Here is a 27,283-nt window from a genome sequence, read left to right on the forward strand (position 1 = left end):
AGAAAGAGCTATGCTTGGAATATCACATTTCACTCAAATGAGGGAACGAATCCGGAGTTCTGACATCCGTCAGAACTTTATAGAACTTTAAGGATCAGGGACGCTGTCTCATTTGCCAAGGTGTCGAAAATCAGATGGGCTGGTCATGTAATGAGATTTAAAGACGACTGTTGGACTAGAGCTGTTACTGATTGGATTCCACGGGATGTCAAAAGACCGCGTGGCCACCCACCTACCAGATGGTCAGACTTCTTCGTCAAGATCATGAACGATTGGTTTGAGGCCCTTCATGTTCCCGGAGCGAACAGATGCCATTGGGCTACACTAGCACGCGACAGGGACAAATGGAGACGTTACTGGCGCCCGCTCGAGCAAATTGATGACTAACAGGAAGTTAAGTGATTAAGTGATTAAGTGATAGGTGTGGTTACATTCAAAAAGGGTAGAATTCTTACCCTCAGGGAAAGCCCCTCCTAGGACAGATCCTTTCTCAGCAGGAGAACCCACCCTAGAGCGGGATCCTATGGGTGTGTCTCTCCTCTCCTTGTCCGACAAGCATATAAGAATATATAATATACATCATTTTGTATGGATACAGTAAGAAATATCTTAAACTTATAGAATTGCTCTCCTAGGGCCATCTCGATTTCAGACTACAGTGCTTAGGCCAGATAGTCTTTCCCACCCCTAGCAGGATCCTAGTCTCGTCCTTACCTTTTGATCATAACAGCATTTGTCTATGATCAAACTCTTAACTTATAGTTAAGAATCGTGGCACTTTGGCCTGGCCCATTTCGATGCCAGGGTAGCTCACCGCTTGCCCTGGGTCCATTCAGTCCCTCATTGGGACCGTGCTTTTGGGGTGTTAGGAACTAAGGGCAACTGAGGCTTAAGTCGAGAAAGCAGATGCCTGGGAGTGAATAATATTCAAAGCCAATCAAATCCTAAGTTACAAAGCTTGATGTTAACGGTCTTCCTGTATCTATACAAAAAGGGCATTGCTTTAAAGTAAACTGTCCATAAGGCATAAGGAGAGGAGAAAGGCAGTATTTCACTCATACATATAAAATCATAGATTTCTGGGAATCTGACCTTACAAATTAACAGAGTCTGATTGGGGTAAAGCTGATTAACTGGGTGGGGAGGAGAGCATAGGGAAGACTGTTTACAGATAAACACAATGGAATGGAAGTGCCTCAGGAGCACTGTGGTGGGTGTAACCAGATAAACGTAAGCTTTTTGTGGAAGAAGGACAAAGCAGTGTCACCCTACACTATGCTTGGAGTATCACGTTTCACTCAAATGAGAGAAAGAATCCGGAATTCCAACCTCCATCAACGGTCAAGAATCAGGGAAACTGTCTCATTTGCCAAGGCGTCGAAAATCAGATGGGCTGGACACGTAATGAAATTTGGAGATGACCACTGGACTAGAGCCATTACCGACTGGATTCCACTGGACGTCAGAAGACCACGTGGCCACCCACCTACCAGAAGGTCAAACTTCTTCGTCAAAAACCAGAACGATCGGTTTGAGGCTCTTCATGTTCGTAGAATGAACAGACGCCATTGGGCTACAGTAGCACGCGACAGGGACAAATGGAGATGTTACTGGTTCCCGCTTGAGCAAATCGATGATTAATGAGAAGTCAAGTGATCAAGTGACATAAAAAGAACAGAAAAGGAAGAAAGAGAAAAATAAAAATATTCCTCTTTATTCCTCATTTTCTCTCTGCTACAACCCTCCAGATGCACATTTTCCTGCACAGCATTTATCAGAACTACTCCAGTTGTTTCCGCATTTTGATTCATGTAGGCAAATTTAGAAGTGTCACTGGATGCCAAGCACTTGGCTGGATGTACAGGCAATTAATAAAAAAGCATGAAGTCACAATATTTACCTTGCAAGTGCTTGTAGCCTTGTTACATATATTCATATTCATGATCATGAATATTATTGTGACTATATAATGCAGTTGTGAGTTCAAATTGTGGATGCACAACATGTGTGTTTGGTGGCCAAGAGCTGCCTCCTGGGCTCTGCAGAAGAGGAACAAAGAGACAGGGGACCACAGACTGAAAGTCAAAATGGCCCATTAATGCAGAGCTGTAGCAGAACATCTGAGGGGGTTCGAGGTATAGGACTGCACAAAGGTGTGATTTATCATTTACAGAAGTAAAGCGTTTTGGCTCAGGCAATTCTCTTGGGAGGTGGTTAACTCAAGAAGAAACTGTCTCCCACGGACATCTATATTGCTTTGTTCTTTCCATTTAGTTATACATATTAAACAATTAAGTTTACTTCTTATTAATCCTTGCAATTATTTGAATAAACACAGTAAGAGATATAGATTCCAAAACTTAGTTCTCTGGGCTCTGAGGGCAAGCAAGGTAAAAGTAAATCAGAGACTAGATCCTTTGGTCGGTTCAGCTTGTCCTTCCCCCTGGAGGTTCTGTCTCTTAAGTCATAACAGCTTGCATCAAGACCATGCTTTCATGCTTTCTAGATTGTCCCATTTCGATGCTAGGGTAGCGTTGCCACTCACCTCAATTCCATCCTCATCCCGTGGCAGGACTTCCTTTTGTGGGGTGTTAGGAACTATAGCAACCAAAGCCTGAATCAAGTAATTGTTCAGGATGCCCAGGAGTAGATATATTTCAGAGTCAATCAACTCCCAGATATTAAGAGCACAGCATTAATTATCTTTCTGTGTTTAAGCAAAGAACATTACTCTGTAGTAGAATATAAAAAGGCTATAGGAGAAATAGAAAAGAAGGTAATCCACTTAAAATACAAAGTGGATTACCTGTATTTGAGCTCACCAGAGGTTTTGACTTAGTAACTAATATAAAGGAAAGGTTAAAGATAGACTACAGGAATTAGGGGTGCGCTCAAAAGCACTCTAAGTTTCTCTGGGAGGTGGAAAAGGGGAAATTCACTGATGAAGCCTAAAACACTTAGGGTTAATATTCAACAACAGTGTCACGGGTTGGTTAATAAAGAGGTTTTCTTTAAAATTATATGTGAAAACAATCCAGTAAAGGACTTTCAGGGAAGGAAAGATAAAGTCAAACAATCAGAGCTACCAAAATTGCCTTGTCTTTCTTCTAGTGTCGCATCCCATCTCCACATTCAAGATCCTCCAAGACCCTCCAAGACCCCCATGGTCTCTCTGTAGACCATGGGAGAAAGTAATTCCCAGCCACTGTCTATCTCCGAGCCTGCATAGTGTCCTCAGTGCAGAGGTCTGGAGTGGTGTTTGACTCTTAGGCAAAGAGCTAGATAGAAAATAACATTTCTCTTTCTTCTACTTTTCAAAATTGGTTGCCCATCTTTAGCATTTGTTCAGCATTAGAACCAACTCTTGAGGCGGAGGCTGAGGTGATATCCCCAAATCACAAGCAGAAAATGTAGGGGCTGGAGTGATAGCACAGCGGGTAGGGCATTTGCCTTGCATGCGGCTGACCTGGGTTCGAATCCCAGCATCCCATATAGTCCCCTGAACACCTCCACGAGTAATTCCTGAGTGTAGAGCTAGAAGTAACCCCTGAGCATCACCGGGTGTGACCCAAAAAGAAAAAAAATAAGCAGAAAATGTAGAGCCAAGGAATAAAGGAACTCAGAGTGGTGGAAATATATATTATCTTATGCCTATACTCTGTTTCCCAGATCAACCCAGTCGATTGGCTCAACAGAACAAATATGGTAACCTGATAAACATAGCTGTGTGGGGATTCAGATACCCTGAAAAAAAATGGAGCAGCCAAGTAATGTCAAGAGTTGAGATCTGTGCTCCTCTAAACAGGCTTTTCACTGTCTTCAATCAAAATTTAAAAAGGTCATTATTAACTTGTATACTAAGTGTGGCCTTGAAAACAAAATGAGACAGTTATAATCAAAGTGGAAGAGAAAAAGCTTCGTATAAATTTTAAAAATCTTTAGGAAACATTAACAGGTTATTGAACAAATGTTTATTATATATTGTTCTTGTTGCTACAGAATTTTCAAGTGAATAAAAATGAATCTATAACACTGGGTGGCTCATAGCCCAACTATGGCTGGTACATAGCCAGCTTGACTTTAGACGTTATCCAAATGATTATGATGATCTTGATTAATTGGAATAGAAAACTACAAATTAAACTGATTACTATTGTGCTGGCCATTCTCATCTCTTCTGCAGGGGCACATACCCTCGGGGTTCCTGTTCTCCCTCCCATAGTATGAGAGTCTTGCAGCTGCAAGGCCCTCCTGCCACATCTGCCTTATGCACCTCGTCTTGTGCTCTTGAGAATTTTAACAGATGGGAAAAACATGAGGAGTCATTTTCATGTTCTGTTTTAGGAGCGGTAGAATGCTTCTGTCTGCTTTACAGTTCATGGCCAAATTGGGAGTAAGTGCAAAGGTGTCTTATATAGTCTCCATCCAGAGTCTCCTTCATCGTTAGCATCACCCAACAGCGTTACATTGGTTCTAATCCATGATGCTGTATTGATGCGTCATAATCATCAGGTTCTATAGTTCAGAGTAGGACCATTCTTGGTCTCTTTCCTTCTGTGGGTTTGGACAAATGCACCCTCGCTTAGTGTGTGTGTGGTGGGGGTGGGGGGCATAGGGAGCCACACCTGGCGATGCTCTCAGGGCTTGCTCCTAGCTCTGTATTCAGGGACCACATAGGATGCCAGGGATGGACCGAATCCAAGTAGATTGCATGCAAGGCAGTTGCCCTTACCTGCTGTATTATCACCCTAGTCCCCTGAAACTCCCTTTTGAAAGAGTCTTACCATAGTAGCATAGAAAGACACTACCTTTTCCTGTTACTGAGGTCAAGAATGAGTCACTTATCACCTACAAGCTTTATGTTTGAAATGGAATGAGTGCTACTCAGAAGAAAGAGCTTTGTTTTATTTACATCCTTTCCCATTTCTATTTAAAAGGGGGAAAGAAGGAACAGAAAAGACAAGAGGTGCAGTTATCTGTGAGCCGTCCTGTGGATCTTGGATCTTTTGGTTGTTTGGATTACTATGGGGTGAAGGTCAGAGGTCAGCAGGAGGCCTCACTTTTCCCAGAGTATGTGGTTTATGTGTCAGGTTGGCAATAAATGACCTTTATTCTTGGACTCAGTGACAGGTGAGGGGCAGGTGTGATTAAAATCGCCCTACGACAGCATCTCAATCGCCATTAATTTTCAGTCCTGCATGAGCTCATAATGTCTGGTCCTGAAGGAGCCATCAACTTACACTGAGATGTCGAAATTCAAACACTCCTCAGCTTGCCTCAGTTCTCTTTCATATTACCACCTGCCCTGCAGCGGAGGCTGGCTCCACTGTTTGGAAATACAAGTGAAATTTGTAGTGGAGAACAATAAATGTATGTTAACCTAAGGAAGACAGACACTCCTGAGGGTCTCAGGCCCTTCCTAAAGCATTTCAGGGAAGCAGGGTATTGAATTAATGCTTTTTGTGCTAAAAACATTAAGGTATTTAAATGTGTTATTCTAATCCGTCTTTCAGTCCAGGACAAGAAGGATATAATATCTCTTACTTAAGTTTCCAGTCTCTTACTTAACTTCCCAGACTGCTCTATTCTTTTCAGCTGATACAGGAAGAAATAGACTCCAACCAGTCGATTTCAGCACATATAAATCTGTATGTAATTCACAACCCATGGCCTCGTGAGCTTTTGAATAACATGTGGTTGCTCAGGTCTTAATACACTCGGCTTCATTTTGGGAAGATGTTAGGATTTCAGAAGCTGAACTTTCATGTGAGTGCCACATTTATTGTTCTGTTTCCTGGACATGTGATAAAATTGTCGTGCACGCGAGTACAGACGCATAAATTCTGAAGCTGCGAGCAGGGTATAGTGATTTCAAAGCAAGCCTTTTCTCATGTGCAAAGTAAACCGATCTTGTGCAGCCTGGATGCCCTCCCTTTTCTTAGAACTGCTCTGAAAGCCTCAGCTGCACACAGCATTTAAGGCTATGGAACAGGGTCAGGTTATAAGGGTTTTTGTTCCGTTAATAAAGAGTGTCAAGTTTCCCCTGGACTCAACCATAGCATCGTTGATCTGCACTTCCCCAGTGGAATAGAGATGGGACCAACCCACAGGACAGAGGAGGCAGTTACCTATCATATCCTAATCATGATTACTAATAAGTGCATTGCTTTATCCCCCAATTAGTTGTTGGGTTCCTTTCCTTTAGCATTTTGGTTGAGGCACTTTTGAGAATTTGAATTTAAGCTTTAGAAGCCATGGAGAGTGACTCCATGACTAAAATATCAAATCTTGAAACTCTTCATACTCCAGGTAAACCTTCTAAGATTACTATATAAGTTCATTGCATTATATTCTATTTTTGACAGAGAAACTAGGAAGATGGTTTTTTAAGGTTCAATAAAGAGATGGGAGAACCACGGCTGTGCTCAGTGTGGTATGTGTGTATATATTACTGAGATCTTCAGACACTTCTTCAAATTATATATTATTATTCATAGAGAAAATAGTTCAATGAACTTTTAAACTATAGGAACTTAATGATTTTGTGTTATCATATTGTTATTGTGGCACATTTACATAAATAGTGCTCTGAAAGAACTTTCCTGGTCTTCTTGTTTCATATACATGCCCCTTTCCCCGTCCTTTGTGTAATGTGAATAAAGGAGAGATGAGCTCCTGATTTTAAAAGTAGAGCTTTATCTTGAGAGTCTGTTCTGGATGGTGGAAACATTTAGTATTCAAAAAAAGTATTTTCTATCACTTGATCACTTGACATCCTGTTACTCATCGATTTGCTTGAGAGGGTTCCAGTAACATCTCCATTTGTCCCTGTCACATGCTAGTGTAGCCCAATGGTGTCTGTTCATTCTAAGAACACAAAGAGCCTCAAACCGATTCACAAAGAAGTCTGACCATCTTGTAGGTGGGCGGCCACGCGATCTTTTGACGTCCCGTGAAATCCAGTCGGTAACAGCTCTACTCCAGCGGTCGTCTCCAAAGTTCATTACGTGTCTAGCCCATCTGATTTTCGACACCTTAGCAAACGAGACAGAGTCCCTGATTCTTGATCATTGACAAAGGTTGGAACTCTGGATTCTTTCTCTCATTTGAGTGAAATGTGATACTTCAAGCATAGTTCTGTCGATTCCCCTTTGGGAGACCCAAATAGCATTCTTATCCTGTTTTCATAGGGCTCTGGTCTCTGAGGCGTACGTTAATGCAGGAAGAACAGTGGAATTGAAGAGATGTGCCCAGAGCCGGAGGTTCTTCATCATCTTAGCTATTTCTTCAGCACTCTTGAAGGCGTTCCAAGCTGCTCTCTTTCTCCTACACAACTCAGGTGTTAGGTCATTTGTCATGTTGACTTCTCGACCTAGGTACACATAACTGTTGCATTCGGAGATGGTCGTTCTGTTGAGAGCGAATGGAGCATCAGGAATGAGGCTCTTTCTCATAAACATTGTCTTTGTGAGATTCAGCTGTAGTCCAACCTTTACATACTCATGGTCGAAGTCGGCCAGCATTTGTGCCGCTAATGTTTGGTGTTATTAGAACAATGTCATCAGTGAAGCAGAGGTGGTGTAGTTGCTGTCTGTCTATCTTCAGTCCCATTCCTTTCCATTCCAGTCGTCGCATGATGTTCTCGAGGGTGGCACTGAAGAGTTTCGGTGAAATAGTATCATCCTGATGAACCTCTCTCTTGACGTCAATGATCACTTCCTTGTAGAATGGTGAGATCCTGGTAGTGAATCCACAACACAGCTCATGGAAGATCCTGATGTATTGAATTTGAATACCCTCTTTGGCTAGGGCTTCGATGACGGCTTCAGTCTCATCAGAATCAAAGGCCTTCTTTAAATTGATGCACGTTAGACAGAGTGGCATCTTGAACTCCCGAGAAACCTCAACGAGCTTGCTCACCATGTGAATATGGTCGATAGTGCTGAATCCTTTTCGGAACCCGGCTTGCTCGCATGGTTGTCCTTCATCTAGAATTCTGCCAATCCTATTCAGGATGACTCGAGTGAACAGCTTGTAGACGACAGACAACAAGCAGATCAGGCGATAGTTGCCAATGTTGTAGATGTCTCCCTTCTTGTACAGTAGTACAGTCCCGCTGGTTTTCCATTGAAATGGAACCTTGCATTTAGACAGGTAGCATGTGAAAAGTTGAGCCAGTGTATTGATGAGTATTGACAGTAGGTTCTTCAGGTGTTCAGGTCTGACCTTGTCTGGGACTGGTGCTGTTTGCTTCTTTACCAATGAAATGGCGTGTTGGATTTTGGAAGGGAGTATGTTGGGAACGACATATTCATCCTGTGGAATTTGGTATGTGGGCAGGTGGACGTTGCTATTGAGAAGATCCGAGTAGAAGTCATGAATAATCTTCTCCATTAGTCTTCTGGAAGATGTGATGGATCCATCAGGACATCAGAGGGCAGTCATCTTGGTCTTGTTGTTGGCGAAGGACAGGTGGGCATTGTGAAAGCTTTTCCCGGCTTCTGCCACATCTGCCAGCACTGCTGCTCTTTTCTCTTTGAGATCTTCTTTATCTCTTCTCTGCACTGTTTTGTGAGCTTGGATGTTCGCTTGCGGTTGCCTGAGGCTTGCACCAAGCCACATTGGCGAATAGCTCAAGAGTTTTCAAAGACAGGTGTCTTTTTGTGGCTGTCTCTCTCTTGGCATTGCTTGCACAATCATGGAGGTGCTGAACCAGTCATTTGTATTCCTCGTCAATGTTGTCAACAACAGCATCTTCCCATGTTGCCACAATATTGCTAAAGAGCTCCTAGTTGTTGGTCGTTCTGGGAGTTCTCTTCTGAAACTTTGCTCCCTTTCTCCCTGCTCCATGAAGTAGAATTGTGCACAAAGGAGACGGTAGTCTGATCTTGTTTGGAATTTTGGGACAACAGCAACATCGGTAAGGCAAAACCATCAATTGAATATGATGTGGTCAATTTCATTGTGGAACTGACCACTGGGAAACTCCCATGTCCAACGTTTAGATTCGACCTTCTGGAACTGTGAGTTATCATGGATGTCTTGGTCCCTTCTACCTCATCCTTAACACTGCTGTATTGGTGGCTCTTTCTGGGTCAGTGGAATGAGACCCATTATATTTACTGGTTTGGGCATATCGAATACACCACATATAGCTTGCCAGGCTGTGCTGTGCTGGTGGAATTTTCTCGGTAGCTGGCCAGGCTCTCTGAGAGGGATAGAGGCTTTTAAGGTGGCTCTAATCATCCTTGCAGGTGTTCCCATGATTCAAACCATAGTTGAACCCTATCAAATACGGTGCGGTAATCTTGGAAGATGCGTATTAAGTGTCTTATGATGTGTTGCGGCCGTGCGGTCCGGAAAGCGTCCTGGAGCATTGTGGCAGCTGGGTAGTGGAGGTAGTGGAGGTCTGCTGATGAGGTATTTATCTGGTACTGGTAGGGTGGGTCTTCTGTGTGTAATCCCTGGGTCACTGGAGGTTGGTGGAAGCAGACAGGGCAGGGTAGGATGGGGCTTCTGGTTTTAATCCCTTGGTCTTTGGAGATTGGTGGGAGCAGACAGAGGATCTCTGTTCCCAGATCCTGTTGAGCCTGGAGTCCAAGGTCACAGAGTTCCGCTTATCTGGTTCTGTGGGGCTTCACTCATGCGTGAGTCTCTTGGCCCGAGTGTTCAGAAAGTGTCCTGGAGCATGGTGGCGGCTGGGTAGTGGAGGTAGTTATTTTCTATAACATGATGAAAATAATTTTTGTATTTAAAGGATGCCATAGACATACTTATGCTTTGTGCCATTTGAATTTAGTATATGCCAATCCTATGAATTAATTTCTCAAATGCCCATAGACTTTCCAAATTATAATATGAGATAGCCAAGTTGCCTGCTTTTCACCTCACCTGACTACTGGATATGTTGCATCATATACCAAGAGCATGCATCTAAGGGGAAATAACCTTATAGCTGATGCTTGTGTGATGGGGTCTGAGAGATAGTAGAGTGGGTAGGACACTTTCCTTACACTTCGCCACCCTGAGTTCAATCCCTAGAACCCCATACAGTCCACCAAGCACTGCCAAGACTGATTCCTGAACCCAGAGCTAGGAGTACACCCTGAGCATCACTTGGTATGCTCCCCAAATAAACAAACAAACAAAACTTGTGTTTTGGCCATACCAAAGTAGCTAATGCCACTAATACATCTGAACTCTAAAACTAATTGTCACAGGAGGGTTCATGGCTATTTGATGTCAATATTTTCTTGCATAATGATAAACACATTATAAATAATGTTATATAGATATATTAGCTGGAAATATATCTATATAAAATGTATATCCTTTTTTATTTAGAATTAAGCGCTAATTCCACCAGAGAACAGTAATATTGTTATGCAAAGACAACTACATGATGAGCTGCTTAAATAGGACTGAATTTGAGTCACCTGACCTCCCTGAGACCATTTGTAAAGAGTCCGCAATCCTGTGTCTGTAAAGAACCTCAAAGCACATATGCAAGATAAGTAGGGGCAACCAATGGTTTATAATAGAGCATTAAAATTAAAAGGTATGGGGAGGGGGGGACTATGTTTACGTGTCACTCTTTCCCTGGGAAGCAAAGAATATTATCAGTATGTCCCTCAAAATTGTCACCGATAGCCTTAAAGAATATTAGTAGAAAATAAAATAAGACTACTGCCATGTTTATAGAGGAATGCAAATAATGTCTATTCCTGGAAGCTAGGGAAAGGGCAGCGTTTTCATGTCAATTAATTTTTTTTAATTGAGGTGGGGTTGGAGAGATATCACAGCAATTAAGGAGCTTGTGTTGCACATGCCCAACTTGGGGTTCAGTCCCCAGCATCCCATATTGCCCCCTGAGCACTACCAGGAGTAATTCCTGAGTGCAGAGACAAGAGTAAGCCCTGAACATCACTGAGTGTGACTCTCCTTTCAAAATATAAGTCTCCCAGAGGGGTCTACTTGTTTCAGTTTTTTTTATTTAAATAGACTAAAATAGCTATTTTTTCCTATTTTTAAGAATGTTAGTGATACAGCTTGGAATCATGGATTTTGATAGTCCCACCTTGTTGACTTTGTACTGCATGGCATTTAGATTAGGTTGAGCAAAAGAAAGAATGGCAAGTGAATGAGAAGTCTCCATCTTCGTTCTGGCAGCTCAGAGAGAGAAATGAATTTTATAGACAATGAATAAAGTCTATAAAAATGCTACATATAACATTCATAGAAATGAGCATACTCCTAAAATAATTTGGAAATCAGTTCTTGAAACTGTGCTCAACCCTGCTGACCTTATACTGGCCCATCACCCTGTCTGCTCTTAATGAGACATGGCTGAGACCAAAGGGAGAATAGCAGCGGCTTAGAAATAGCAACTTAGAGGAAACTTGCATCTTTTACGTGGCTTAGTTTTATGTCTAAGAATCAAGTACGACTTAGACGTTTCTAAAGACTGAGAATAATCCTTCCACAGGAAGATCTCTGTTATATCTTTTTCAAAAAAATTTTATTAGTGAAACACCATGAGGTATAGTTGTAGACATACAAATTGTTGTGCTTGGGTTTCAATTATACAATGATTGAGTACCCATCCCTCCACTAGTGCCCATTCTCCACCTCCAGTGCTCCCAGTATCTCACCCCCCACCCATCACCCCCATCCCACCCCACCCCTGTGGCAGGGCATTCTCTTTTGTTTTCTCTCTCCTTTTGTGTGCTGTGGTTTGCAAAAGAGGGATTGAATGGCAATCTTGTTCGGTCTTTAGTCCACTTTCAGCATGCATCTCTCATCCTGGGAGGATCCTCCCAACACCCTTTATTTGGTGCTCTCTTCTCTATCTGAGCTGCTTTTTCCCTTAGCATGTGCAGCTGGCCTCCAAGCCATGGAGTGAACGCCCTGGTACTTATCTCATCTATTCTTGGGTGTTAGTCTCCTATTTTGTTATTTTATATACCCCAGATGAATGCAATCTTTCTATGTCCCTCCCTTTCTGTCTCATTTCACTTAGCATGATACTTTTCATGTAGTACCACTCGTATGTAAATTTCATGACTTCATCTTTTCTAACAGCTGCATAGTACTCCATTGTGTGGATGTACCAAAGTTTCTTTAACCAGTCATCTGTTTTCAGGCACTCAGGTTTTTTCCCAATTTTGGCTATTGTGAACAGTGCAGCAATGAACATAGAAGTGCAAATGTCGTTTCAACTGTACTTTTTTGCCTCTCTGGGATATAGTCCCAGGAGTAGTATTGCTGGGTCAAATGGGAGCTCAATTTCTAATTTTTTGAGAATTGTCCATTCTGTTTTCCAGAAGGGTTGAACAAATCGGCATTCCCACCAGCAGTGAAGGAGGGTCCCTTTCTCACCACATCCACGCCAACACCAGTTGCTTTTGTTCTTTTGGATGTGAGCCTGTGGTGTGAGATGATACCTCATTGTTGTTTTGATCTGCATCTCCCTGATAATTAGTGATGTAGTGCATTTTCTCATGTGCCTTTTAGCCATTCAGATTTCTTCTTTGGGAAAGGTTCTGTTCATTTCATCACCTCATGTTTTGATGGGGTTAGGTGTTTTCGTCTTGTAGAGTTCAACCAGTGCTTTGTATATCCTTGATATCAACCCCTTGTCAGATGGGTATTGGGTAAATATCCTTCCCCATTCTGGAGATTGTCTTTGTATTCTGGTCACCGTATCTTTTGAGGTGCAGAAGCTTCTTAATTTAAGATAGTCCTGTTTGTTTATCTCTTTGTCCACTTGGTTGGTCAGCAGAGTGTCGTCTTTGAAGATACCATTAGCCTCAATATCGTGGAGGGTTTTCCCGACCTTGTCTACAGTGTGCCTTATGGATTTTGGCCTGATGTTGAGATCTTTAATCCATTTTGATCTAACTTTTGTTCATGGTGTTAGGTCGAGGCCTAAAGCCTCCCCCCACCCTTTTTTTTGCATGTGGTTGTCCATTTATGCCAGCACCATTTGTTGAAAAGGGTTTTCTTGTTCCACTTCACATTTCATGCTCCCTTATCAAAGATAAAATGTTCATACATTTGGGGTTGTGTGTAAGGATATTTGCCCTGTTCCATTGTTCTGCGGCCTTGACTTTGTTCCAGTACCATGCTGTTTTAATTATTAGTGCTTCATAGTAGAGTTTGAGTTGGGGGGAGGGTAATGCCTCCCCACGTCTTTTTCTGTTATACCTTACTCATAAAATTTTCGAAATTCTGGGATAGGGTAAAGCCTCTGCTGAAGCAACCAAAGCTAGAAACTCTCATTCTTGATTATCTGTGTGTGGTACTTATCTACTGTACCTCTCCCCACCTTTTTTCACTTAAAATACCTGAAATGAACATTGGGGATACTTTGCATATGTGATGTCTTCCTTTGTCTATCATTTTGTGCTTGTTTTTGAGCTATTACACAGAGGTCCTCAGGACTACTCCTGGCTCTGCACTCAGGGATCAATTCTGGCAAAGCTCTCAGGAGACCATATGGAGTGCAGGGGATTGAAATCTGGGTCACCTGTGTGCAAGACAGGCACCCTGCCTGCTGTGCTATCGCTCCAGCCTCCATCTGTTATTTTCTATGGGTATTCTTGACATAGGTATTATATTGTTTCCATTTCCACAACATAATAATTCACTATTTGTACATCTTAAGAAATGGACACTCCATCTATAGATTAATTACTACACAGAGTTACTTTTTTATTATGATATGAATGTTTGGATTATTCTTTTAGCAACATTAAGATATGCTGGGCAGGAGCTAGACAGATAGCTCTAAGGGTAGAGCACCTGCCAAATATATGTGAGGCCTTGAGTTTGGTTTTTGGCAATGACCAACTGAGTACACCAGGTGTCACCACCTGAGCACTGCCAAGCTCAGCCACCACACTTCCATGCCCCTTTGTAGGCTGAACATTCTCAGGAGAGCCCCTGTAGCATCACTGGGGGCAGCCTCTATTGAAAAAAAGGCAAATATACACCACAATAGTACTCACTATAGATGCCTTACTACAATCATGTACCTATGACTTTTGGGGAACCAGAAAGCAGGTTGGATTTTTTAACTACTCCCAGTGGTGCTTGGGGGTTAATCCTTGCCCAGTCGGGGGTTAATCCTGGCTCAGTGCTCAGGGATCAATCCTGGCAGTTTTCAGGGGACCATATATGGTGTCAGGGATCCATCTAGGATTGGCATCTTGCAAGATAAGTACCTTGACCCTCTTCTATATCTTTCTGATGGTTTTTTTCTGTGTCCCGGGGCCGAGATCTCCAAGCCTACTTGGATTGGGGCTGAGCATCCTCCACCCAGATCCTCCAAATTCCAGTAGGCGGGGATCACACCCACCAACTGGCCCCCTGGCGTCTGTGTAATCCCATCAATGGCCAAGACTCAGAGACTATAAATCCAGCTCCCAGAAGCGCGCAGCCACATTCGTGGCCGTGCGACATCTTATCATCTCATTCCTACTTTGGACAAACTGGCAGGCTACCGAATGTAACCTGCCCACACAGCAGAGTCTGGCAAACTCCCCGTGGTGTATCCAATATGCCAAATATCAGTAACAATGAAGGGTCTCATTCTCCTAACTCTGAAAGAGCCTTGAATATGGCACTTTTTAAAAAAAATCTCAGGGCTAGGATGAAGGAGACATTACTGGGGCCTGCTCGAGGCAATCGACGAATAACGACGAATGGCAGAAGATTTGTGCCTTTTGACCCTCTTTATCCATTTTTCTCATTTTAACCTCCTCTCTGTCGATCCCTGGCAACCACTAGTCTGTTAACTGTATCTGCGAGCTTGGGTTTGTTTTACAAATTTCACTTAAAAGTGAGATAGGACTAGAAAAGCTAGTTTAGGGACAAAGTAATGCAAAGCAGGGAGCCTGCTAACTGCTTGGTTCCCTGAGCATTACTGGAAGTGACCCCCCACCTCCTGAGCCAGGAGTGGCCCTCAGAACCCTTGAGTGTTGCTTGACTTCATTTAGCACTATATATATATATATTTTTCGGAGACCCCGGCAATCTACCGACAGTATCTCGCCCACAGAGCAGAGCCTGGCAAGCTCCCCATGGCATATTTGATATGCCAAAAACAGTAACAAGTCTCACAATAGAGACGTTACTGATGTCCACTCAAGGAAATTGATGAACAACAGGAGGACAGTGCTATAGTGCTACAGTGCTTGATTTGGTTTAGGGGGGCATACCAAGCAATGCTCATGTATTACTCCTGGCTCTGTGCTCAGGGATTAATCCTAGCAGGCTTAGGGGTTCTTAGCGGTGCCAGGATTTGAAGCTGGGTCAGCCATGTGCAAGGTAAGAGCTCTACCTTCTGTACTATTTCTCTGGCCCTATCTGTGTTTTTATCATCTCTCTCTTTTTTTTCCTTTTTTTCGGGTCACACCTGGCGATGCACAGGGGTTACTTCTGGCTCTGCACTCAGGAATTACCCCTGGTGGTGCTCAGGGGACCATATGGGATGCTGGGAATTGAACCCGGGTGGGCCGCTTGCAAGGCAAATGCCCTACCAGCTGTGCTGTTGCTCCAGTCCATGTTTTTATCATCTCTGAGGCAATCCAGATGTTGCATAAAAGATGAGATTCAATGATCTAGGCATTGGTCTTCAAACTTCCTTATTAGACATAAGAACTATCTCTGAAATAAAGAACTATGGGAGTTTGATTAGTGAAAGTACTTAGTGTATCTGGTTAATTATAAATACTGTGACTCTCCTTGGAGTTACCTTAGGTGTAATTCCTTGCTCCCTGGGTTTAATTGAGCTCAGTTTAACAATCATCAAGGTCCAGCCTTTTTGTCAGAAATAGAGCAACTGAGCTCTGAGAAAAGAAGGGATTTGTTTAAGGTTACTCAGATACTATTGCAAGATCAATAATTTAGAAATTCAGTCTATGATGGTGGATTTTGTAGATCAAATACTCTATAAAAACAATTACCAAGATTTTACTTGCATGTTATATTTGAAATACCTGTAGAAATTTCATATTTTAATTTCAGAAACACTTATTCCTCCAAATGAAATAGCCTAGAATACTGAATTGTTTTAAATCTTGAAAAACAAACTTATTATTTATTTTACAAGATACTCTGTTGTGTTAGCTGAGAAAAAAATGGATAGAATACCTCTCTAGAGGGCAGAAGAGCTTTGATTTTATATTTGTATTCAGATTGTGCCAAACTAGATTCTAGATGTGTTTCAATGCCTATGTCTGGAATTCTTGTTTCACAGGTTAAATACTTTATAAGGGGGAGCAGGGAGAATACATGTAAGTGTGGCCTGTGATTCCAGATCCCAAGTTAAGGTTAAAGGAGAACGGGTCTATGTTCTATGATAACTGGCATATACTAAAAACAGTGTATGGTCAAAGTGTAGCAATATCTATTCATTTCTGTAGACTTTATCGCTTTGCTCTGTTGTGAACCCTAGCATGTGCCAGAATTAGTTCTTCTCAAGACATTCCCACTAAGGGTATAATAAATACTGGTGAAAGTTTCGTGTTTCTAAAACTCTGACAGCATTACTTCATTTATAAACCTCAGTTTATAAACCTCAGTTAGCTTTTCTCCTTGTTTTCAGTTGGGGAGGGTGCAGGGGCAGGGTGAACAACTGTTAGACTTTCACAGATTGGACCTTAATGAGCCTTAAGTATCAGGACTTAACTCACATGAGATGGAATTCCCAGTGTAGCAAATGGAGCAAGTCTATTTGACTTGGTACTTGGCTCATATTGACTTATTTCTAACCACCTACCAGCATCTTTAACCTCAAAGAACATTTTGGATTTATTGAACAACTTCCCTGTTCCAAAACAAATGCCCCCACCTCCATAGTATAATGTGCCTTTGGCTGAGCTTTCTGTCTCATGGGCTGCTGCCTGCCCCCTGCAGGCTCCCCTTCTGTTTGAATCATGTCAAGTTTCCCGATTAAAAGGCCCACTCGCTGGGTGACCTAAGTGACATGCAGAATCCCAAGGAGTGGAGCCTGGAGCCTGCCCAGGGCTGCCTGTATGTCTATTCTATGCTCTCTGGTACAGTGTCCCGGGAGCAGACGAGGAGGGAGATTAAGTGATGTGAAAATGGAAATGAGGTGAGAGTCCCTTTCGGTGAGTGAATAATTGTACTTTGAAGAGTGATTAATGGAATCATGGAAAGAAGTGATTAATGTAGCAGTTCCCAGTGGTCTCTGGATTCACAGTACCCTGGTGTCTCCGTAATTTCTTTGCAAATCTCCAAGGTCAGAAGAAAAGTTGAACAGTTTTGAAATAATAAGTAGGCCAGGTCAAAAGTGTTACAAAGTATTTATGTTCTAACAACTTGGCAGACATTTAAAACAATAATGTCCATAAATTGAGAGTAAGGCTTGTTATTTATTTTCCCCTTAAATATTTATAATCACTTACAGTGGTCAGGGATGATACACACATGAAGCCCTGCTCATGTTCTCGGGCCTTGGAGAAGCCATGGATGCTGCTATTTCATTTCTAAATTCATGTTGAGTTTTCACAAGGTATTTGATTTTTTTATCAGAATAGCCGTGAAACTGGAACCACAAGAAAGTGGTATCAAGAAGAGAAATCTAGCATGATTTGAAGTTTATACAGTGAGCTTCTCTGAGTTAGGATTTTGTCCCACCTAAAAGATACTTCTTTTATTTCCACACAAAAATGTTTATTTCCCCACCGTAGCACCCTATGGCATCTAAACACAGTTTGGGCACCTGAGTTAGATGACATGTTCTTCTCGGAAGTGACCAATTGCCCCCCGAACCCCAACCCAACAAGTGAAGTTTTGCAAATGGGATGAAAGATAAAAGTTTCTTTATACTTTACTAGAGTAATCAAGGTACCTAGGTACCTTGCCACAATCTCAACAAGTTGGATCATTCTTGATTTCATTGATGAAATGTCCACAGTTCTTTGATAAAAGTAAAAGGAGGGATGGGATTATTTCTCTTGTTTAAATCCTGGGGCCACAAGACAAGGGAATATTCAGTTACTTAACTTTGCATCTTAGACTATGTTCTCCATATTACATTTTCTATCTACTTCTTTGGAGCTAAAGAAAATGGAGTAAGAAATCATATTTTTGTAGTAAATTAGAATTGTTAACTGTGGCTGACAAAATGTTTAATGAGAGAGGAATGCCAGGAACATTCCTTGGCTTAGAGGGCTGTTCCATCCTGGCAGTTACATCAACTTGAAATAGATACATAGCAGCTTATATCCCTGTGTGTTATCCCAATGACAAATAACAACACTAAAGTTTCCAGTTAAATACATCTGAGGCTACATGAAAGTTAAGCCTAGTGTTTGTTAGCAGGGAGTTAGTGGTCCTGTTCTTTTATCCTCTGTGTCATCTAGAAGAGCAAATGGGAAAGCTATGTTTTGTTTTTTGGGCCACACCCGTGGTACTCAAGGGTTACTTCTAGCTCTGTGCTCAGGATTCATTTTTGGAGGGCCTTAGAGGACTCTATGGAATGTCAGAAAGCAAAGCTAGATTGGGCATGGGCAAGGCAAGTGCCTTGCCCACCATACTTTCCCTCTGGATCTGGAAGTTTGTTTTCTATTACAGAACTGTGATGTACAAAGGTATTGATAGTTGAGTTTTAAGCATATAATATTTCTTTTTTTAAAAAAATTTATTGAATCACTGTGAGATACAGTTACAAAGCTTTGATGATTGAGTTTCAGTCACATAATGATTGAACATCTGTCCCTCCACCAGTGTCCCCAGTATCCCTCCCTCCATCCCCACCGACCCCACTCCCTGCCTCTGTGACAGACACCAATCCCACTACCAGTGTCAACTTTCCTCTACCAGTGTTCCATATCTATCCCATCCATGTTTGTCAACCTGACAATCATAGTACAAATATATCGGTGGATACTGCTTAAGATCTCATTTTTTCAATTTTAAGTCTGTGTTTTGGATATGTGACTGTACCCCTCACTCATATCACTGTTATAACTGAGGCCCTGATGCCTCTTCACCCATTACTTCCCATTCTCTTTACCTCACCCCCCTGATTTCTTTCCTTCTCTGTCCTTCTCTCTAAACACTAGACTGAAGGGTGAACTAGGCATTCCGCTATTACTAGTACATTTCCTCTTTTAGTATTCTATATGCCATAGATTAATGAGATCATCCTGTGTTTGTTTTTTTCTGGCTTACTTCATTGAATATGATTTCTTTCAGTTCCAACCATGTTGCATCAAATGGCATGATTTCATTGTTCTTTGAAGCTGCATAGCATACAATAGTGTATATATACCACATCTTCATAATCTAATCTTCTGTCATTGGACACTTTGCTTGATTCCATATCTTACTGAGTACAGCAATGAATAATGTTGCGTATATATCCTTTAGAGAGAGTGATTTTATTTTCTGCGGGTAGATGCCCAGTGGAATTGCTGGGTCATATGGCAATTTAATTCTAGGTTTACTGAGAACTCTTCATACTCTATTACACATATCTTAGACCTCACACAAAAGTCAATTCAAAGTGGATCAAAGACCTTGAAATCCAACCAGAAACTATAAAGTACATTGAGGCAGAACGCTCTAAGATTTGGACCTCAAAGGTGACTTCATTGACCAAATACCACTGGCAAAAGGAACACAATAAAAAATAAACAAATGAGACTACAAAAAGTTAAAGATCTTCTGCATGGCAAAAGAAACACAGACTAAAACTAAAAGACAGCAACTGAGTGGGAAAAAATATTTGCATTCAACACATCAGATAAAGGTTTGATATATTGGAAGCTACTTTTAAGGTTGAGAACTTGCCTGCTAAGTTGAGTTGAAAGACCAGGGAGTGCTCAGACTGCAGAAACTGGGATTTCGGAGGAAGGGTGTGGTTATTGTCTTTACAGTTCAGCTTTCTTAATGTTTGAGGAATATTTTCTAGAGTGGCCCAGAGAACAGAAATGGTGCTTTTAAGTGTGTTTATCAGCACCAAAAGAGTAATAATAATGTTGGGTGTTTGAAAATGCCTCCGGAGCAATAATTTCTCGCCATCACAAATCTTAGTGAAGTGATCAAAAGCTCTTTCAGCCCTTAGGTTCTGTTTCCCCAGCTTGCTAATATCTTCAAAAAAATTGCAACGAGCTGACACGAGCACCTGTACAGGAAATTCAGTTTGCTGTCTCCCCAGATACATTTCTTTTCCCAGAACTGGTCACATTCAGTGTCAGGTTTGATTGAACTTTTGTGCTAGAAGCAGGCATTTGTGTGGGTGGGAAGCCAGCTGAGAGGCCCTCATTCTGCTCAGAGTCTGTGGATGCCCCAAGGAGTCCACAGGTGAGGCCCATGGGTGGGTGCTGTCTATGCACCCTGGGGAAGCACAGAGAGCTCCATTACTCTCAGTGTTTAAGGGCTTCAAGAGTTTGCCTGTCTATCTCCCAAGTCAAGTATCAGTATACTAGTTCAAGACTTAAAGCAAATAAAGTACTAAGCATTGTATCATCCTTTATTGTCTGATCTAAGCAAATATAATGAGCATTGCCAGGTGTTGACACCTCAGAGATGTTAGCTGGGCCTTTTCCCCAGACAACTTGAGGGCTTATGAAAAATAGTCCACCTTATTTGATTCCTTTGGAATTCTGTTGGAAACAATCCTTCTCAAGACTCCATGCTCTTCTCCTTTGGAGCTGAATTCTGCAGTTTAGCGTAGCTAGACCTTCTTCCTCTGTAGCATCCCTTCCTAAATCATAATGCTTTGGCTGCCCTTCAAACACTGTCTCTGTCTCTGGGCTACAGATGGAGAGTTCTTTCTTTCTTTCTTTCTTTCTTTCTTTCTTTCTTTCTTTCTTTCTTTCTTTCTTCTTCCTTTTTCTTCCTTCTAGTGCACTTTCTGCACTTCTCACGCCCTGCCAACTTTATTTCCCTTCTATCAAAGCAGATTTTATTGAAAAGTTTCCTTGCCGAGCCTACATCATGCATGATGTACAGCAAATCAAAAACAGGGTCTAGGTTAGTTTTCTGATTTATTGGGAAGCTGTTGCCTAAAACCCCTATAGCTTGCTTAACGGCCTTTGTCATTCCAAAGGGCACAGTTGAGTGATTTGGGTTTGAGTTTGCATGTATGGCTTCCTCTGAGCAGAGTGATTACAAATGGACTGTGTTTTCAGTTAGTTTTGAGTTGTGTATTTCATCTGTGAGGTTGGCACACACTTGAAAGCCACAAGCTACTGTTTTCTGAAAGCTTCTTTACCCAAGAGCAGAAAACGTATGTATTGAATTTGGAAATTATCCAGGAACTGCCCCTTCTAATGCAGCTAAATGTAGACTACAGCTGTTTCCTCCAGCCAGACCCCCACAGTCAAATTTTTCCTTTCTTTTCTTACAGAGTATCTCCTCTGCAGAAGTCTGAGATAGTGGACGTGGTTAAGAAGAGGGTAAAAGCCATCACTCTCGCCATTGGGGATGGTGCCAATGACGTCGGGATGATCCAGACTGCCCACGTGGGTGTGGGAATCAGCGGAAACGAGGGCATGCAGGCGACCAACAACTCAGATTATGCCATTGCACAGGTCAGAGGTGTGCTGGGCCCACTGTCCCAGGCTATTGAATGAGAAATGAGCTGCCCGTGAAGGGCTGGTTGGTGCTTGACCTTAAGTCTAACCCAAAGAATTCTGACACTCATTTTAAGACTGCTATCTAGACCAAAGCACCAGTATATTTGGATTTATATTTCAATTTATGGAGGCCCTCTTTTGCAAGTTGGCTTTCTTTAGGCCATTTGTGATATGGGTGAGTTTTCTAGAGTCAGCCAAGAAAAGATTTCATCCCTGACAGGTAGATCCCTGAGAATCGGAATCTCTTACTTTTAGCTCCTACATCGCTGCGTGTACTTTCTCTTATGCCGTGTTACTCCCAAGGGCAAGTGTGTTCATCATCTGGATTCTCAGCAATACTCACCCTGCATCTTTCTCAAAGGCTGGAGCGCAGGGGTTTAAGGTCAAGGGAAAGTTTATAGAGGTGGCCACGGTGCTGCCTAGGACCCTTGCTATGGGGTGAATTGCCAAGAGCATGAACTGGGCTTGGATTGTCACTGCTCTGTGTTCAGGAGCAAGGAACCCCTTGCAGTTCAGCCAAGTTCAGTTAATTCCTCTCTGGGTCAGACCTTGCCTGCAGGGGCTTCTGGTTCATTTTGTAGCTGATAGGCTTACACTTCGGGGTGAAAGGATGAAAGAAAGGATATTTCTAATTGACAGCCTTCAACTGAAGGAGAATCACCAACCTTCTGACCCTATAGACACTATAGACACTTGACTCTTTTGCTCTTCCAAAAAATAGATATGTTACAATGAGCACTAGTCATTTCCTCCCATCCCCAGATTGCAGCAAGTTGTGATTAAATGCCTGCTTGTTGGCTGACCGGCTAGAGTTCTCTCTTGCTTCTCCAATTTTCAGTCTTCCAGGAGAGGGAGAAAAAAAATGACGTGCTAACCTTAATCATATAAACATGAAATGATGATGAAATAATGACTTTTACTCTTTTCCTGCTGACACCCCAGGGTAGCACGCTGGTTCTCTGCCATGCTGAGTCTCCATTTCCCTGGGGGTAGGGGACCTCTGCCTTACATCATCTCCCATAATCTTCTCCCATTCCTGGTTCTGCAAGGGCAGAGAGGAATTTCAAAGTCCTCTGAGAAGTGGACTCTGAAAAGTGCAGGAAATCCATCTTGTGGCTTACTGGATTTCAAATCAGTTCTCAAGACAATTGCTCAAGTAGTAGAAGAAAAAAATCAGGATTTACAGATGAGAAAAGTGGGGATTCTTCACATGAGGGGGCCAGGCTCTGGTCTGAGGGTTCAGGGCCTCAGAGCTCCAGACTAGCACGTGACTTTGGAGAAGGGCCCCCCACACCTGCTTCTTGGCTCTCCCCAAGTTGACTGGCCAAGACCCCTGGGACAATGCGCTTCCTGTAGTCTGTCAGCAAGTGTAGATGTTATACACCCCAACATTATTAAATACTTGAGTTATAGCATCATCGGGCTCAAAGGAATCTTTAGAGGTTTCCTAGGAGTTCCAGGCAAATATTTGCCTGTCTTTTTCTTGAAAATGTCTAGGGAAGGACAATTCCATGGCCTGCTTTATTGAAACTGCATACTAATGGGATGTCAAATCTGGAGCAGTGCTTGCATCAAATTAAAAGCATCAAAGAAGAACAGAGAGGGGGAGTGGGACTTTGTAACTCTGGAGTTTTTGTGTTCCTCCAAGTGTCATAGTCACTTTGACAAGAGGCCATGCTGAGTGACCCCCTGTGTCTGCAGGCTGGAGTGTCTCCTGCCCATGGTCCTGTTTGTGATGAGGCAGAGAGTGTGTCATTTCAGTATTCCTCCTCCGTGAAGCCCGCTCTTCCCATTGACATGTAATCAGCATCCACTTTGCCTCCAATGAAATGATGAATGTCTTTGGTTGCAGAAAAAGCTTTGTGATCAGTGTATTTTTATGTGCACATGTTGATTTTTTTTTTTTTGCGAGAAAGTGCCCCGTTGGGAAACTGGTGAGACAGATAGAATGCTGCTTCCACATCTTTCTCCCCACCAAGACCTTTACTCTGGGGTCAGCCCCCACTTTGCTGCCTTGCCTGGGGTAGCATGTGTGGGGAGTCTATGCGCTGTGGCCCTTTAGACTAGAGTTCCTGTTTGTGGGAAAGAAGGGTCCCATGTGCTCTGAATGATCTCATGAAAAGAGCATTTGATTTAGGATGCTTCTTTCCTCCCCCCACCCCCAAAAAACAAATCCTTGTAGCAGTAAACTGGAGGCTTTCAGGATGATTCCAACAGATGTCCTCTGTGTCCATTGAAGTTTAAGATGGGGGGGGGGGGGTTTCAGGTCAAACACAAACCTCCTTTTTTAGTGTTGAGCTAGTTATTTTATGATTCCCCCTATCCCCTTTGGTGTCCTTAATGAGTCTTTATGGGGCTTTTCACTTTTCCATGTGCCCCTATTTCTGCCATTTTGAGGTCATCATTTGACTTTCCGAGTACAGAGATGAGTGATGGACCTTGCTCTCCATTTTGGAGGAGCTTTGAGGTCATAGTTATTCATTCTCCTTCTTTAGTGCTAATAATAATGTACTTTCAGAGTCTCTGAGATTGTCTATTTAATGTCAAAAGTGATTCAATGTTTCTAGAATCTGTTGATGATCTTAATTCTGTCTGGAGATGTTTCTTAGGAGAGTGATAGATTTGAACTTGTGGACTGGCCTGTGACTTAGAACAGGGAATTCAAGTTTTAGTTCAAATCAAACTAAGTCAAACACCTGGACTCTGAATGCATGGGAAGCTAACAGAAGGAGGCAAGCAGGGGATCGAAGCCGGAAGGAGGGCCAGGACACTGTGGTAGAGAGAGTGTGTACTTTGGTGAGTGAGGTATGGTAGCACATAATTTTGAAGAGGTATGGAATTGCACCACTAAAAGATGAACAGTCTTGGAATCAGCATTATCTTGATAAGAATATTTTAATAAATGACAAAAGTACACAAAGCATATCTTAAGAAAAATTTTAGTTCAAGTCAACAAAGGGAAAGTCAACCTAATACACAGTTCACTAAATGCATAGAAACGATGATTTAAACAGAATTTTCCCTAATAAGCAGAATACTATAACACAGATAAAAAGCAAGCCTTTCCTTTTTCCAGCTTCATGTTCATACTTTTGGAGTTTTTTGGTTTTGTTGTTTTAGTGAAGCAAGATAGGTTGTTTTATTAAGCAAAATTACTTAGAAAGTTTAAGAGGAGAAAAACAGAAGCATAAATGTATAAATGTTCAAGAGAAAACACAGGCATTTTCAGGATGGGTGGGGAAAAAAAGAAGAAAGGAGGTACTTGGGTCAGAGCCGTAGTACTTAAGTAGGGATTTTTCTTTGCATGTGGCTTTTTCTTTGCAGATTTGATTCTTGGCAACCCAAACTTTTCATTGAGCCGTGCCAGGAGTGATCCCTGAGTACAGAGCTAGGAGTAACCTCTGAGCATTGCCAGGCATGCCTCCACTACAGGAGGGGTGGAGGGGGAGAGAGAGAGAGAGAGAGAGAGAGAGAGAGAGAGAGAGAGAGAGAGAGAGAGAGAGAGAGAGAGAGAGAGAGAGAGAGAGAGAGGAGCAGCGAGGGAAGAGGGGAGGGGGAGGGGACCGATTTTGGAACCTTCGTGCAAGAGTCTGTGTCTCTCTGCTGTGTGTCTCTGGGTAGGGGGATTGGTTTTTTAATTTTTGTTTTGGAATCACAGCCAACTTTGCACATGGATTACTCCTGACTCTGTGCTCAGGGATCACTACTAATAGGCTTGTACCACCATATTTAGTGCCAGGGATCAAGCCTAGGTAGGCCATGTGAAAGGTGAGTGCCCTCTCTGCTGTGCTATTGCTCCGGGCACAGTTACTGTCACTGTCCTGTCACTGTCCTCCCGTTGTTCATCAATTTGCTCAAGCGGGCCCAGTAACGTCTCTATTGTGACAGTTGTTACTGTTTTCGGCATATCGAATACGTCACGGGGAGCTTACCAGGCTTTGCCGTGCAGGCGAGATACTCTCGGCAGCTTGCTGGACTCTCCGAGAGGGGCGAGGAATCAAACTTTGGTCGGCCATGTTGGCCGCTTGCAAGGCAAAGGCCCTACCCGCTGTGCTATCATTCCGGGCACAGTATACTTGTTTTTAACCAACAGATTAACAGGCTGACAATTATCATGAGTCATGCAGTTTGGGAGGTCCCTTTCTTTGAAAGGACATTAGGACATGAGTGTTCCTGCCCTTTGCTTCTATCACCATAGTTCTGTGGTGGAATCAGGAATCCAGAATCTCACAGTGCCTTCAGCCACTCCCGTTCAATTGTTAAGGCCCTGAGGCTTTGGGGTAATGAAGTTGTTTGGATAAAGCAAAGTTCAGCATCATGTTTGAGGGGAACTGACAACTTTCTAGATTTATTTTAGGAATCTTACGTTCTTACTGGACGCGGAAGCTCTGCATGTAGGGAGCAGTTTTCTGGGGTGAACCACAGAACTGGGCTTTCTTCTCTGCTCCCCTGTCTCTGCTGTGAAGCCATGTTCCAGACGTTGGGCTCTTCTGAACAGTGCTCCTTTCCTCTTGCAGTTTTCCTACCTGGAGAAACTCCTGCTGGTTCACGGTGCCTGGAGCTACAATCGGGTGACCAAGTGCATCCTGTACTGCTTCTACAAGAATGTGGTCCTCTACATCATTGAGGTGAGCAAGGCTTTCCTTTGTTTTGGAGAAAGATGGACGGCCTTTGCAGAGTGCACCTTTAGATACTGAGGATCAGTGATGTCAAGGTAGGGTTTTGTGAACACAGACTTCAAGAACAGGTGCCAGGGTGGCATCGTTGAAATCCGTTTCACACATGCATTTTGGAGGCTGAGGGCGCCTTCCTGATCTCCCCCACATTGCATAAACAAGATCAGGCATTTGCACCTTGCTCCTCTACACTGCAGTGTCTTCTCCATTGTCCCCATGGGTGGACAAAGGCCTTCTTGATTCCGCTCTCCCTCCTGGCCTTGACTCCAGTGGCATACAAGCTCCTCTTCCTTGGGTGGGGGTGCGGGTCTTAGTGTCTGGGCAGCAGCTGTTCGCCACTTTCTGTATGGCACTGAGACATTTCTAGGCAATCTGCCCCACATTTTCTCTTTCGTGGAATGACTACAGCCTGGTTACTAGCTAGGATACAGATTGGAGCCTGCTTACATGCATTTCTCATGGAATGGGCGAGTTCCAGGAGTGATCATTCATTGCTTCTGGGATGCTGGACTGCTTCGCTTCATGGGTGTGAGCCAGTCAGGTCATGAAAAATATTTCAGCGAGCTTGTCTTTGGTGGGCAAACATTTTTTAAAGATGCCGTGATTCTGTTATAATAAAAGATAGCATTTTGCTAGCGGGATTAGAGCAGGAGGAATTGAGTGATAACTCTTGAGTAACAAAAGCCTCGATTTTGAGGCTAAGGGGTGACAATTGTAAAATGGTCCTGTCTGACTCCCAGACACAAGTTGGATAGAGGAGACAAGAAGATACAAGGCATAAACATGTCATGCAACCACAGTGGGGAAATCGCCCCTCTGCTTGTGCCTTCAAAATATCTCAGGGGGATGAGACAAGGTCCAGATGTTGAGGGGAATAATTATCAGTAGGACCCAGACTGAGGGTGAAAAGAAACTGCACACTCACGGCATTTCTTAGCAGTGTCTGGCTGTCACTCTGACATCAGCCTTGACTCTCAGGACTGAGTCACATGG

The 27,283-nt window shown here is 42.8% G+C and overlaps 1 protein-coding gene across 2 annotated transcripts in view; it reads left to right on the forward strand.

The window, feature by feature from the left end:
- Positions 1 to 27,283, forward strand: part of LOC130017871 (phospholipid-transporting ATPase IB-like) — a 688,232-nt gene that overhangs the window by 376,217 nt on the left and 284,732 nt on the right. For both annotated transcript variants that reach the window (XM_056108642.1, XM_056108649.1), the window contains exons 26-27: positions 21,386 to 21,569; positions 26,132 to 26,242. In XM_056108642.1, coding sequence (XP_055964617.1) covers positions 21,386 to 21,569; positions 26,132 to 26,242 — 295 coding nt within the window. The remainder of the gene's footprint in view (positions 1 to 21,385; positions 21,570 to 26,131; positions 26,243 to 27,283) is intronic.

This window comes from Sorex fumeus, unplaced genomic scaffold (assembly GCF_029834395.1).
Source record: "Sorex fumeus unplaced genomic scaffold, SorFum_2.1 ptg000008l, whole genome shotgun sequence".
In the NCBI taxonomy this organism is placed as follows: Eukaryota; Metazoa; Chordata; class Mammalia; order Eulipotyphla; family Soricidae; genus Sorex; species Sorex fumeus.